This window comes from Pelodiscus sinensis, chromosome 6 (genome assembly GCF_049634645.1).
Source record: "Pelodiscus sinensis isolate JC-2024 chromosome 6, ASM4963464v1, whole genome shotgun sequence".
Taxonomy (NCBI): domain Eukaryota; kingdom Metazoa; phylum Chordata; order Testudines; family Trionychidae; genus Pelodiscus; species Pelodiscus sinensis.
The window spans coordinates 22508542-22523482 of NC_134716.1; the positions used below are offsets into that span (position 1 = coordinate 22508542).

The window sequence follows — 14941 nt, forward strand, 5'->3', positions numbered from 1 at the left end:
AAGCCTGATGGGAACGGATCTAGGTTGGGTGACATAGAAGCCTAATTTGTAGCAAACTTTTCATCTAGTTGTCTTAATAAGATTTTGAAAGTTAACAACAACAAAAAACTAGTTACAGATTGGTTGCATCTTTATAAACAAGATTTTCCTCATCTAGCAACAGCATTAGTCTGGCATCCATAGGTGTTCTGGAGCTAGAGCACTCATGGAGAAAAGTTGGGGGCTCTGTATTCAGTATCTCCTTCCCCACTGTCCCATAGCTTCCAGAGCACTGCAAATAGTTTATTTGTGGCATTCAAGCTCAGGGAGACAAGAGTGGGGACTGAAGTCAGGTTCTGTGGAAAAGAGAGACAGAGCAGCTGTGGAGCTCAGTGGCCAGCAGTGGAACCTGTGACTGGCAGAGATGGTCAGGAGTGCAGCCCAGAGGCTGAGGGGCTGCGCTCCTAGCCCCCCACTGCTGGCTGCGGGGCTGTACACGACTCCTGCTTCTTCCACCAAGAACCCTTTCATCCTTGTTCTGTTGATATCAGCCGGCTGCAACAGAGGGGCCAGCATTGACCTCTACGGGTTCGGCAAATTCCCTGGTTTGGGCCCAGTCAGGTCCTAAGAGTGCAGGACCAGGGAAGTTCAACCTGTATTTTGTTATCAAAATTGTTTTAATTTCATTGATTGACAAGTTATGCAACTGAATGTGAACAAACAATGTGTCTGCAACAAATAATTTCAGGCTTCTTTTGTTCCTTTTCTCCTTTCTTTTTTAATAGAGGAAATGCATGCAGAAATCTGTTATGCTGAATGTTTGCTACAGAAAGCAGCGCTCACATTTGTACAGGTAATGTCTGTCTTTAACTTCAGAACTCTCTGTGAACGTGCATGGTAGCAAAAAGATGTGAGTAATCATTCAATTAGAGCACTCTACTCACAAAAATGTAATGGTTTAAAAAAAAAGGGGGGGGGATTATATAAATGTTTAAATAGGAAATATCTGAAAATGCTACATATGCTATCATATATTTTTTTCTATTTAGATATATTATTCAAATTATATCTATGCATCTGCTCCCTCCTAATTCCTTTGTACTGTTGTCTAAGATATGGTGTTTTACCAGTTCATGACACTGATGCATTGTAGTGTGCTGCAGAAACTGGTCGCTACTTCATGAGTATCAGGAGGCTAGAAGATTCCTGTGATTCACCTGTCCAACAGTGCCTTGCTGTAAATGGATTAAGCAGATAGAAACTTCCTTTCTGACTAACAGTATTTCAGCTGATGCTGATCACATAGCAGCATTTCCTTTTTGTTTTGTGGTTCAAATCACTGTCCACATACTGTTAAAAACAGTGCTAGCTACCTTATATGAATGCATTACAATCAGAAGTGTTTGTGCTCATGTTGGGTTTATTGTGAGGCATTATACCCTGAAGCCTTTGGTCTTCACCTACTGTGATTTGCATCAGTGGCCTACTAATACCCACCCTGAAGTGGTTTATTACAATTTGGAAAACGGCTCATACATTTTACTAGCCTTTTGTAAAAACCACTTTCAGGTGAATTTGTGCAAACTTCTCTCCCCCCCCCCCCCACCCCCCCGGCCTCCATAGTGGAAAGCAATTCCTAGTAAATAGATGAAAAAATAATAGGGCAGAGGCGGTTAATATTTTGAATATATTTGTGAGTAGAGAGGTGCATAACTCTTTTTTCTTTGTAATGCTGTCTGGTCTCTTTTGACCCCAGCTCTTCTTTTAAAGCTCAGCAGCTATTTCAGAAGCAATTTTTTCACCCGGAAGCTAACATTACTTAGTTTTTTAAATATAGCTTAGTTTGTACTATTGAAAAACTGGCAATCTTATTTTTGCATTAGAAAATAAGCTAAGTTGAGTTGAGTGGGCAGAAAGGGCTACACCCTTTAAGGAGAGGGTACAGTTTAAAACTTTCACCTTTTTCACTCAAAAAAAAAAATCAAACAAATGTCAGGAATCATTAAAAAAAGGGATAGAGAAAAAGACGAAGGGGGATATGCTAGAAGTCTATAAAATCATGACTGGTGTGGAGAAGAAAGTAAGTTATTTACTTGTTCCCCTAACATAAGAACTAAGGGTCATCCAATGAAATTTATGGGTAGCAGGTTTAAAAACAAACAAAAGGAAGTATTTCTTCACACAATGCATAGTCAGCCTGTGGAATTCCTTGCCAGAGGACATTGTGAAAACCAGAACTTTAACAGTGTTCAAAAAAGAACTTGGTAAATTCATGGAGGATAGGTCTATCAATGGCTATTAGCCAGGATGGGTAGGGATAGTGCCCCTAGCCTCTATTTGTCAGAGGCTTGGAATGACTGAGGAGGGATCACTTGTTGATTATGTGTTCGGTTCATTCCCTCTGGGGCACCTGGCATTGGCAACTGTTGGAAAACAGGATACTAGGGTAGATGGATCTTTGATCTGACCCAATATGGCTGCTCTTATGTTCTCCTTTAGCCTATTCTCCCCATGTCTTTGAACTCTGAAGATATTACTCGTATGTATAAAGTTAAGCATGTGCCTAAATGTTTGTAAGCTCCAGGTCTTAAAATAAGTATTAATTAATTAGTATTTTGTTTGAGAAAAAAATCAAACAAAAGCAAAACACTGAACAACCCATCAGTGGATTTAACTGAAAAGAGAATCTTCAAAAAACTAAATCAATGTGCACGCATAACTAAAACTAAATAAAGAGCACGCATAACTACATTTCTGTAGCTATTATGATATAATATATTGGGAAATATGTGCTCTTTGCTGTCCTACAGCAACCCAAAACCTGTTGGAATTGCTACGGATTAGCACGTGGAACTGATCTGGTTAGGGGACACTGTGGGATATTCTTTGTACTGTTCTTTACTCATGCATATGTAGTTCAGAACACTGTTTAGCAATACTCTCTAAAAGTTCCTATAGCACCATCTGGTGGAGAATATCTTATTTCAGTCATTATTTTGCAGAAGTGCTTTCTCTTAGCCCCAAATTTTGTTGACTTTCACTTCTCTTTTTAACTTCTTTTTAATTAAATGTAATTCAAAACACACAAAAGAATGTATCTGTATGCTCAGACAAATCTGTATGCACCATATGCTCATTTAGAAGACTAAAGTTAATTACTGTAGAAATATTTTTTCTGTTTCTGAAATTGTACTTTTTTATTACAATCATTGTCAAAAGAAAACATTAGTTTAAAGGAAACAGTTTAGAAAAATGTTATGATAAGCTTCATAAAGGACATTTGTTTTTTCCAGGATGAAAATATGATCAACTTTATCAAAGGTGGCCTCAAAATTAGGACAAGTTACCAAATATACAAGTAAGTTATTACAATATATGTGGTTAGATTTAGCCCTGGAGTAAATAGGTGTAATTTCATTAATTCCATAGTCTTAAAAAAAATCACATTACTCTATTTTTGTTGTTGTTACAACCTCTAACTTTTTTTTCCCTCTCTGAATTAAAAGAGAATGTCATCAGGTGCTACAGATGACTCAGGGCAATAAAAATAAAAATGAAACCCACCATCAATTTGAAGGAGGAGTAAAACTTGGAATAGGAGCATTCAATTTGGTATGTTTTTAGTTTTTCTAACTGTAAAAAGATAATTAGCTAGTATCTAATTTACTTGAGTTTATAAGGACATAATATTCTATATTAGGTGACTTTGCATAAATGAAAGTTTTGTCCAAAGTGCCATCATTTTAGAAATAAGATGGTCTTATAGTGCAAAGTGGTAGATTTTTCAGATCTCGTGTAACCTTTATTCAAAATGGCAGTAGTAGGTGACAACTCCTTGCATGCCTGCAATTTTTTACAACTTCCTAATCTCTTTTTTGTCAAACAAACAAACCAAAACAAAACATATTGAACATAAAAACCTCTGTCTGCATTGCGTGCTGAAGCTACTGTTAAAGAAAAAAAAACACTATTTCTAACAATATGTAAAACCATATACTTCAGCCACCACTAGATAAGCTACTATGGATATCTGTATTTGAGTAATTTTATTGTTGTATGTTATCTTTTCATGCCCTCCTTTTGCAGCAGTGACCTATTAGGGAATTATTGCAATGATCTGTTCTGGCCTTAGAATCTGTAAATCTAGCAATTTATTTCAAATGTTACACCATTATATTATCACCCATGTTAATAAAAGTGGGAGTACTAGATGCTCGCAAGTTAACCACTATGCAGGCCCACCAACAGTAGGGGTCAAAGGGCAACTGCCCTGGGGCCTGGTGATTCAAAAGGGCACTTTCCCTTTAAACTGCTGCCAGAGCCCTGGCAGTGAGCTTTGGGCGGTGCTGAAGAACTGGCTGGGGGTGGGAGGTGTGGTACAGTCCAGGTGGTGCTGACAGCTGGCTGCCTCGGCCCCACCTTTTCAGCCCAAGGCCCCTTCCTTTCTGGGAGTATGGAGCCTCCCCCCTTGCCCAGGATCTCAGCAGTTCTGTCATCTCCCCTGCTTATTAGGTCATCTAATTTTATTTAACATAAGACTAGACAACAGAGCCCATCAGTGGCAGCCTGGTTATACTGGCATTCTTTACTGCTACCATCAATAGAGGTTCACCTATAGGAAATTTGAAGAAAAAAATTCCTTTTCTAATCTAGAAAAACAGACCAATTATTAGCTGTACTGATTCTCTCAAACACTAGCTTTCAACCAGACATTCTTTTGATACATTGACTAAAAAGTTATTTGCTAACCTAAAAAGCTTTCCATTATGTTTCATGTGGAGAGAAGATCAATGAAAAGGGAAGTGAGTGGGTATTTATGTATGTATGTACAAGAACATAGTAAAAACAGTATAACCAGGCTGCCACTGATGGGCTATGTCAGGGGTGTCCAAACTTTTTTCAAAGAGGGCCAGATTTGATGAAGTGAACATGCGTGAGGGCCAACCATTTTGCCTGACATTCTTTGAACCATTAAAATTAAATGCAAATTAACTATTTTATGCAAAGTTTATTGCAAACGGCATACTTTTCATTTCGTCACATGGATGACAAATCTAAACAGGTGTTAAATCACTCTGCCTTTCATATCTGAAGGCCAGATGAAAAAAAAATCCAGGAAGCTGAAATATATGTCAGGAACATTGTAAAGTACATTACATATTATTGGTAATAAAGGTTGTCTGTCAACTTTTAAGTTCAAAAAATATGAACAGGAACATAACACCAAGTACACATGTTGTGTCCAAATATATTTATAACTGATTTAGACCAACTGACATTAACTGAGATTTTACAATTTATTCATCTCAATACATATGGATTCGTTGGGGGCCATAAAAGATAGATATTGCCAAATTACCTGGGGGGCCGTATTAAACCGGAACACGGGCCGCAATTGGCCCGCGGGCCGGACTTTGGACATGCCTGGGCTATGTTGTCTAGTCTTATCTGTAGTATTCTTTTTTGGACATCTAGTTCCATCCTTCCAAAATAGGCACAAAGAGAACTTTCCAAGGTAACAGTGCAAAATCACCTGTGTCGGGGGGCCCCCCCCTTGACAGGGGTAGCCACCCTCCTCCGGGGCATCATCCAACCAGCTTGGGCCTTGGCCCGAAGCATGGTGCCCCCTTTTAGGGGAAATACGGCCTCCCGGCCTAGTCCACAGTTCACAGGCCCAGAGGCCTAGTCCAAAGTTCTTTATCCCAGCCCCCACTCGCCAGGGTCTCGAGCAGCAGAGGTAGGGGGGCCCGGGCCCTCCCTCTCCACCGGGTCCCAACCCAGGGCCCTAGTAGTGGCGGGTGGTTCCCACCACTGGCTCGGCGGGGGCTCCTCCCGGCAACGCCCCGAGCCCTCAGGGGCTTTTTCAGCTCCCTGCCCTAGGTCACTTCCTACCCCCGGCCCATTGCAGTCCCACCTGTTGGCGTTGGTCAGATGGCTGGACTGGTACTTCCCCCGGCAACGTCGGCATTGGCAGTGTCCGGTCTGGTGCTCAGGTCACGGGGGGTCGGTCAGCGGCTCCGGCGTTGGGGCCGAGCCCGACGGAGGCCCGGCAGCGGCATGTTCAGCACTCTTGGCAACTCCCTCTCTGGCCGGTGGGCGCTAGCTCCAGCTCGGGCCACAGACTGCCCCTTTTGAGCAGGCCAGCAGCCTTTTGTACCTGTGCTCCCCTTGGAGCATGCCCAGTAGGGCTGTGTGGGTGGGGCCCTCTCCGCCCCCGGCACCAGGAAGTTTCCCTGGGCTTCAGTGTGGGGCGGGGCCGCCCCGTCAGAGTCTGATTGGAAATGCTAAAAATGTTTTTTTAAAGAAGGAATGGGGAAAAAAAGTTAGAAGCTGGTGATAATAGAAACAATAGTAATATTTTAATATTGACTACAGTGCCTACCTATATTGCCCCCTTATTCAAAATAATCCACAGTGTATTGACACTGCTAGTCAGCCTGAAATAAGGACTCATTATCTTGAGAGAGGATTCGTGGTAGGGTCTTGTGGCTTCCAGGATGCAAGACCAAGTGGGAGCTGAAACGGTGTCACACATACAAAGTAGTTGTACAATACCTGACCATGCATGTATATTTCAAGATTTTTTTAAAAAGTGTATTTAGATTTGTATTTTGATATTTTTCACTTTTTTAATGCTAACTGAAATGGCATTTGTTGCAACTTACATTGGCTGCAGATTTATAGCAGTTTTTAGAGACTGTTTTCTTTTGAATATTGTACACATGGTTTCCATATCTGATTAAACTGTCAATTTTTTTGCTTATTTGATATTGCAGATGCTGTCGCTTTTACCAGGAAGGATTCTCCGACTCCTAGAATTTATTGGGTTTTCTGGAAATAGGGTATTAAATTTGTTTTTTAAAATGTCGGTGCTTTCTGTGGTGGAGTGTGGAGGGCTTTAATTTTAAATGTGTAAAATGAAAGGTACACTACACTTATGTCCAGTTTTTTTTATTTGGTGTTTTAAATGCCCATCTAAAATATTAATGATAGGTAAAAACTGTTTGTTTAGGTACACACTGAGCAAATGATGGTGCATAAATTTCACCACTCAAGGACTAGCTCTGGGAGACACAGTCTATGAGGCCCAGTTTCCTTCCTACTTCCCTGTTGCCCTTAAGGAGAAGGGTAAATTACTACATCCTCCACATGAGCCATTAGAACTGTAGCTCATGCCTTACTTATTTCCCTCCCCTCCTGCTCTGGGAGGAGTGCACGGTAAGATCTTACTCATTTGTGTCCCATCCCAAGAGTATGAGGCCTGTGCAGAGATAAAGGAGGGTTCCTACACCTTCTTTCCCCCTATGTGGGATAGACTCCAAGGGTCTCAAACTCATGGCCCTGGGGCCATCTATGGCCAGAACATATTCACAATCCAGCATGGGATTCCTTGTGGCCTGGGAGAAGCAGTTGTCTTACCGTCCAAGACCTGTCTTTTCCCACCATGGTCCTGCCCGCTATCTCCCCTCCCCCCATTGCCCCACATGCTCCACTTCCCTGTGGCTCCCAGTCCCGGAAGGGTGCATGGGGTCCTAACTGATAGTGCTGCTCTGCAGTAGGTCTCCCTCACCTCCCGGTAATCTCTAATACTGCATCCCTTGGGGGAAGGTGTGCAATGCAGGGTGGTGGTAGGAAGAGGCAGGGTTTGGGGGGTGGTTGCGAACACCTCTCCTCCCTCCCTCTCCCCTCTCCTCACCCCTCGCGCATCGACCCCCTCAGGATTCCCAGGCTGGATAGTGAATATACTCTGGCCATAGATGACCTGCAGGCCATAAGTTTGAGTAGCTCTTTAAAACTCCCTTTTGCCTTGCTACCTACAAAATATGAGTTAAAAATATAAAAATTAATAGCTAGCTAATCTTCAAGATGTGCATGGGCCACAACTGAATCACTGCAACATCATTTTACTATTATCTTTCCTACAGCTATTGCTTGTCATATGTAAAATGAGACTGTAAGTTGTTCATGATTAAATAAGTTGTCTTTTTACCTAGTGTTGTAAAAAACCAAGTACACCTTAGGTCTTTTCAGAATAATTAATTAATAATAATAATTAATAATCTCAAAGGAATCCAAGCTGAACCCTTTTTAAATATTACCATCATAACATCAATCTGCAGGACAAATGTATGCACTGTAGCAAGCATCTAAACATTAGAACCCCTTTTAAACACCTGATCAAAAAGCAAAATTGTTAAAGTCAAATGTATGCAGATGGTGCTACATTTCATATCCGGAGAACCTTTATACCTGTATGGAGAAACTGTAAGCTAGCCTGACTGCTCCTAAAGAGTATGGGCAAGGAACAGCGGTTGAGATGCTTCCCAGTCAGAAACTATGGGAACAGTGGGTATGGCAGAAACCCCATATAAATGAGCTCCCTGCCAGGCTCCCCATAGATTATAATACTTCTCTTTAGCATTCACAGAAAATGTGGGACGAAATCTAAAGGGGTAGCAGTTCAGTGAGGGCCTCCCAAAATATTAGCTGATGAGAGAAGAGAGTTGGGTATTTCAGGAGTCTGTGGAGGAGCTGCTGCAAGAGAGTGGAAACAAGGAATCCCTGCCTGAGTGTGTCAGTGAGAAAGGTGATCATGAGAGGAAGGTTTTTGCTTAGGGATAGAAGTGAGAGGGGGTAGTATTTCTTTTGTATGAGGTTTCCTGGTGTGAAAGAGAATATTTGTGGTCGTCTCCAGCCAGTGGATAGGGCTAAGTGGGAAAAGTGCTTTGTTCATATTCTTCCAACTTAACTTTAGGAAGGTGACTAGACTCATTGACAAGTATCAGAGGGTTAATCAAGTTGACTAGACTCATTGATTAATCCATTGCCCCTCCCAGGGTCTGCTTTGGAATAGTGGGTCATTCATGATTTGGGCCAGATAATAAATTAAAAAATCAGTATGCCTAAAAGGAAAAATGAAGAAATTTCTGTTAAAGTTTACTGCTTAAAAGATATAATTTGTATTACTTTGCCACTTTAATCTATTTGATAGTTAAATCTCTACATATTTGTGATTCCTTTAGAACTTGGGCCTCCATCAGCTGCGGGAAGGTGCTTCTGGTACCAGTTTGAGAGCCATACTGTGTACTTTTACCCTGTTGGTATATCATACTTATGTCTCTTTAATCCTTGGTAAGAACTGGAATATGGTTTCTGGATTATTTGACATTGTAAATATAATATGAAATGTGAAATATTTCATGCTTTTGTAAATTTCAGTTGTTTAGAAAAACTATGCACTGTACCAAGCATTACTATTTAGAAAAAAACTGGAAGATAGACATTATTAAATTTATATTAGGACATTATGTACTCAAATGCTAAAAAATATTAAAAAATAACTAGGGAAACAAATGTATACTCCTAAATTAAACATTTAGTTATCTGCTTACCTCTTAGAGTGGGTGTGGGTGTGATGGAGAGAAAGAAACTCAAAGATTATTACCTTTAATTTTTTATATGCTCCTTGTTCCCCGCATGCAGTAGATCTTTGAGCTCATACCTTACAAACACACATATTTCAAAAAGATTTCTGGAGCATATGAGCCTGATGATGGACCAAAGTGCAGAGCCTGATGCAGGGCTGTTCTTATTATGAGGTGAACTGAGGCAGCCGCCTCAGGTGCCAGACTGTGAAGGGGCGCCACTAGGACCCAGAGTGTAGAAAATTGTGCCTGCTGCTAGTGTAGCGAGGGGACTTGGGGGCATCATTTGAGCTCCCCGCCTCAGGTGCTGAAATGTTGTGGGTCGGCCCTGGCCTAATGAGGATATAGACAGGGAATTTGAGATAGTGCTCTATCTGGAAAGTCAGGAATGTCTTTTATATGAAATCCTTGAAAGTTCAGGCACCTATAAAATTGCTTCAGGCTTAATCACTACTAGGTTTGCCTATATTCCTGATATGTATTTGCATCTTTTAATTTGTGTTTTTAATTAATTTAATTTTAATCTTTTAATATTCCTTCCCTTTTTAGGTTTGTCAGGAAATTTAGAAGGATTTCATTTCCCCCTTAGTATTGTCTATTGAGATGAAAATTAGGAAGTGAGGGATCAAGGAAGTTTTTCCTAACTTTCAAGATTAAATGAGGACTTTTTGCTTAAAAAAAACATAAGGAAGAAACTTATTTTATGAACGTTTTCTATTCTGTTCCATTTATGTCATGGACATTTATTACCCTAAACGCTATTAATGATTCCATGAAGTGATTTTGTTTTTACTGAAACTCAGTATAATGAGCTAATAAAGTTTATCCTTTTATACGAGAGAAGACTGTTCGCTAATCTCTTAGTCAAACTGTAATGTCATTTGGAGATTAATCTGTAAAAATCTTCTTTATTCTGGTGAGACTGAGCTTGTTTTGTTACGATTGTAGGTATAGGAGAAGCCAACCTTCAGGAAGCAGAGACTCTTCTTGAACCTTACCTCCAGAAGTTTCCAAATGTGTGTACTAAATATTTTAGAAAAATAAATAATAAATGCTCCTCTAATTAAAGTAGTGATTATTTATTTGCTTTTTCTTTTACTCTCAAGGGTTCCATCATTTTGTTTTATGATGCCAGAATAGATATACTAAAAGGAAATTTTGAAAAGGTAATGAATTTTTATTCATTTATTTCAATGCTTACCCAGCTCAACTGAGTTATCCCATTGATTTTAATTGACGACTAGTTTTTTCATGGGTGATGGATTATTTTTCCTTTCCTTAGTGAAATTCTCCAGCACCTAGCCTATTTATTTTGCCCAAGGTTTTGGGGAGAGGGTTTGGCTCATTATTTAGCTAAGTAGCCATAATTCTGATGTGTTGTAATTAATAAGGTTATCATTTCCCTCTCTCATGATTCTATTTTACTGAAATGAACTGTAGGCACAGTCAAAATTCCAAGAATGTATTGCTGCTCAGCAAGAGTGGAAACAAATTCATCACCTCTGTTATTGGGAACTCATGTGGTGCTACTCATTCCAGCAGAACTGGCTTCAAGCATATCGGTATGCAGACCTGCTCTGCAAAGAGAGCAGGTGGTCTAAGGTAAATGGGCAAGTGGACATTATTATGACATGGCAGTAGCCACTCCATAGTTAAGGGTGTGTTACAATCTCCTCAGTGAGTTCAGTCTTGGTACAAAAAATACCGGCCTCAAAAATTGTAGGTTCAGTGGCTGAGGTAGAATTTTGCTCTCAAATTTGAAGTAAACTACTAAACAATGAGTGTGAATTTCAGCACCTTAATACATTGAAATATTTACCAGAATCCAAAAAAAGAAGGGCAAAAAGAGGGGAAAACAAAGTTCACTGGATCAGTATAATTGAGATCTAATGTAGAAGAACAAATGTTGTTGATTAAACTCTTATTTTAAAACTTACTAAAATATTAATTAAATAATAACATTCAAGGAACTAGTCAGCTTCAATGAGCTTACAATAGGAAGTTCCAGGAAAAAAAAGACTCTTACCCTTTCCTTGCAAATAGATGCCTCAAAATGAAAAATGAAGCCAACATGCGGATAACACTTGAACATGTATCTTACATTTTTGTCAAAACTGGATACTATCTTGGCATGATTGCCTTACCTTTGCCAAGAAAAATTAAAAGATAACTGTATTCAGTTGAAACTAGAGTGACACTTACAAGTTTCATACTTTGGAAATGAATAAAAGACTTAATGAATTTCCACTAGTTTCATTGCAGGTTCCACTTACTGCTCTTTCCAGTGAAGTTCCTTAGACAGAAAACCTGCTAAGATATGTGTTCATGATGGTATGTTTAGAAATGAGCCCAACAAAACCTTGAATTAAAACACCCCCAAACTATGGAATAGGATGGTCTGTCCTCTCTAGAGTGAGGCTTCTATTTTTAATTTATGAATGTACATAAATTAATCTACATATTTTGAAGGAAAAGCGCTCTCAAAATATTTTAATTTGTTAGTGCTAATAGTTGATTCATTTGATGAAAATGGAATTGGTTATAAACCACAAAAAATAGATACTGGAGGGGAGGGACAAGTTACAATTGTTCACCTGCCTCACTGCTGAAAGAAGGATGTGACACTTGATAAACCAATACTCTGATCCAATATTGTAAATAACATACTAACATAGTGTTTGGGGTGGGATTTGTTTATTTGGTTAGGCAATATATGTATTCCAGAAAGCTGCAATTCTGTGTATGCTTCCAGATGAGGATGTGAAAACAACTGGAGAAGATATTGTATCTTTGTTCAGGTAAACTTTTATATTTTCATTAAAGTGGGTACAATAGCTGGGCATATATTGTAGCATTGAATGTGATACTGGAGTCCCACATAAGTGTGGAAGGCCTAAAGAACCAGTGACAAAAGGCTGAAGAGTTCAGCTAGTATATTATGATGGACTTAATCAGGATGCATTTATCTGGGAAATCAATTTAACTGGCACATCTTTTTGAGGACTTTTTTTCTCAACTATAGTGAATAGTAATGACAGATGTTTATGTGAGATATTAGCAAACAGCTGCCATCTTGTAGGTTAAGTGGTGTCAAGTTTGGTGTAAAAGTTTAATCTTCTAACATTTAACACAAGAGTTAGAAAATCTAGCAAAAAGAAGCAAAGATCAAATAAACATGAAAAATGAAGTGATTATTTCTCTTATTTTTGTATTTTCATGTATATACATTTTATTTTGTTTAATTTATGTTTCTGACTTTTTTTGATGTTGCTTTCTAGCTGAGACTCTTTTGTCATATTAATCCTGATTGTTGGCTGGGAACCACTGGTCAAAAGTGTTACCCCAAATTTCGCTGGTGACCACCCCAGGGTTTTACTCATATGGATTTATTAAATGAGGAATTAATAATCCACTACAGCCGCATTTTTCAAACTGAGGGTCCTGACCCCTCCAGGGGTAGTGAGCAACTTAGAGGGGGGCTGCGGTATCACAAAGTTTGAGAACCTGTGCACTACAGGGTTAAACTCAAGGGTGTTGAGCTGTCATTGAATGCCATTATAGGGTTAAACTGAAGGGGAGTGAGCTCTCTCTCTTACCCACCCAAACACACACATTCATTAATCTAGTCACACACATTCATTCATGCCCTCAGGCACTCACACACTTATCCAGGCAAAAGGTTGCAGAGCAGCCCAAGACATATTGACTCCTGAGGTTTGCCTCTAGCCAGGGATCCTGGCTGGGGAGCTGATCAGAAAGAGGGCTTCTGCCATGTGCTCTCTCCTTTTATAAGAACTGGGTAGCTCTTGTCACTCAGGCAGGGGTCCTACTACTACATGGCTCCTGGCTCCACGTTTAGCCTTTCTGTTTCCCTCACCCCAAACGCGCTCCATTCACACACACTCTTATCCTAGGGTGGCATGCAGCTTAGAGCAAGTTACAAGCAAAGTCTCTGAGAGTTACAAAGATTATAGAGTTTCAAGGCTCAACAATCACCAAGCTTACAGTAGGTTTCTGAACTTATAAAGCAAAATGGTTGAGAGTTACAAACATAAGAACGTAAGAATGGCCATACTGGGTCAGACCAAAGGTCCATCTAGCCCAGTATTCTGTCCGCTGACAGTGGCCAGTGCTGGGTGGACCGAAGACAATGATCAAGCAATTTGTCTCCTGCCATCCTTCTCCAGCCTCTGACTGACGAAGGCCAGGGGCACCATTCCTTAGCCTTTTATGGACCTAACCTTCATGAATTTATCTAGCTCTTTTTTAAACTCTGTTATAGTCCTAGCCTTCACAGCCTCCTCTGGCAAGGAGTTCCACAGGTTGACTGTGCGCTGCGTAAAGAAGAACTTTCTTTTATTAGTTTTAAACCTGCTACCCATTAATATCATTTGGTGTCCTCTAGTTCTTATAGCATGGGAACAAGAAAATAACTTTTCTTCATTCACCCTCTCCACACCACTCATGATTTTATATACCTCTATCATATCCCCCCTCAGTCTCCTCTTTTCTAAACTGAAAAGTCCCAGTCTCTTTAGCCTCTCCTCATATGGGACCTGTTCCAAACCCCTAATCGTTTTAGTTGCTCTTTTCTGAACCTTTTCTAATGCCAAAATATCTTTTTGAGGTGAGGAGACCATATCTATATGCAGTATTCAAGATGTGGGCATATTATAGTTTTATATAGGGGCAGTAAGATATTCTTCGTCTTATTTTCTATCCCTTTTTTAATAATTGCTAGCATCCTATTTGCTTCTTTGACTGCTGCTGCACACTGCGTGGACGTTTTCAGAGAACTATCCACGATAACTACAAGATCAGTTGTAGCTAAATTAGCCTCCATCATATTGTATGTATAGTTGGGGTTATTTTTTCCAATGTGCATTACTTTACACTTACCCACATTAAATTTCATTTGCCACAAAGCCCAACAATCTTACAACAAGGTGTAGAATTTAAAAGGCAAGGTAGGTGAAAGTTACAAAGAAACAAGTAAAAAGCTTCAAAGCTCAGTGGTTACAGATACCTTCCAGAGCACAGCATATGACTGAGAACAATTTCCATCTTAATCATCGGTAATGAAGTGACTTAGAAGACAATTTGCCCCTCCCCCGCCCTTAAACCGTGTTCACAGCAATGCAGTTAGCAGCAGATTTTGTCATTCTCTAAGTCGTGTTGGCAGGACCTTACAGCTTAATGCGTTTCCAGAAAATCTGTGTATAAATCAAATAATAGCTCAGGCGGAGATTTTATGCAACAAAAAGCAGAGATCTAAAGTCTTGTCTACACTGACAAGTTTTGTCACCAAAAAACTCTTTTTGATGACAGAACCCAAAGAGTGTTCACGTTACAATGCATCAAAAGTCATGACAAGTATGCAGTTTTGGTGACCAAAAATTTCCAGCTCTGCAAGGGACTTTTGTCTCTCCTCTTCCCTTTATTGTTGAAATTTTTTGTCGAATTTATTGATCTCCAGCATGTTTTCCACACAAGCATAGAAACCATTTCATGTTTTGTATTGGAGTGTTTCTATTTTA

At 39.7% G+C, this 14941-nt stretch overlaps 1 protein-coding gene across 3 annotated transcripts in view; it reads left to right on the plus strand.

Annotated features, from left to right (window-relative positions):
* The window catches only part of TTC39B (tetratricopeptide repeat domain 39B), a 153672-nt gene that overhangs the window by 113330 nt on the left and 25401 nt on the right, over positions 1–14941 (plus strand). For all 3 annotated transcript variants that reach the window (XM_075931548.1, XM_075931547.1, XM_014570838.3), the window contains 9 exons: positions 765–832; positions 3273–3337; positions 3486–3591; positions 6756–6821; positions 9003–9111; positions 10353–10420; positions 10511–10570; positions 10845–11006; positions 12111–12202. In XM_075931548.1, the coding sequence (XP_075787663.1) occupies positions 765–832; positions 3273–3337; positions 3486–3591; positions 6756–6821; positions 9003–9111; positions 10353–10420; positions 10511–10570; positions 10845–11006; positions 12111–12202 (796 nt within the window). The remainder of the gene's footprint in view (positions 1–764; positions 833–3272; positions 3338–3485; positions 3592–6755; positions 6822–9002; positions 9112–10352; positions 10421–10510; positions 10571–10844; positions 11007–12110; positions 12203–14941) is intronic.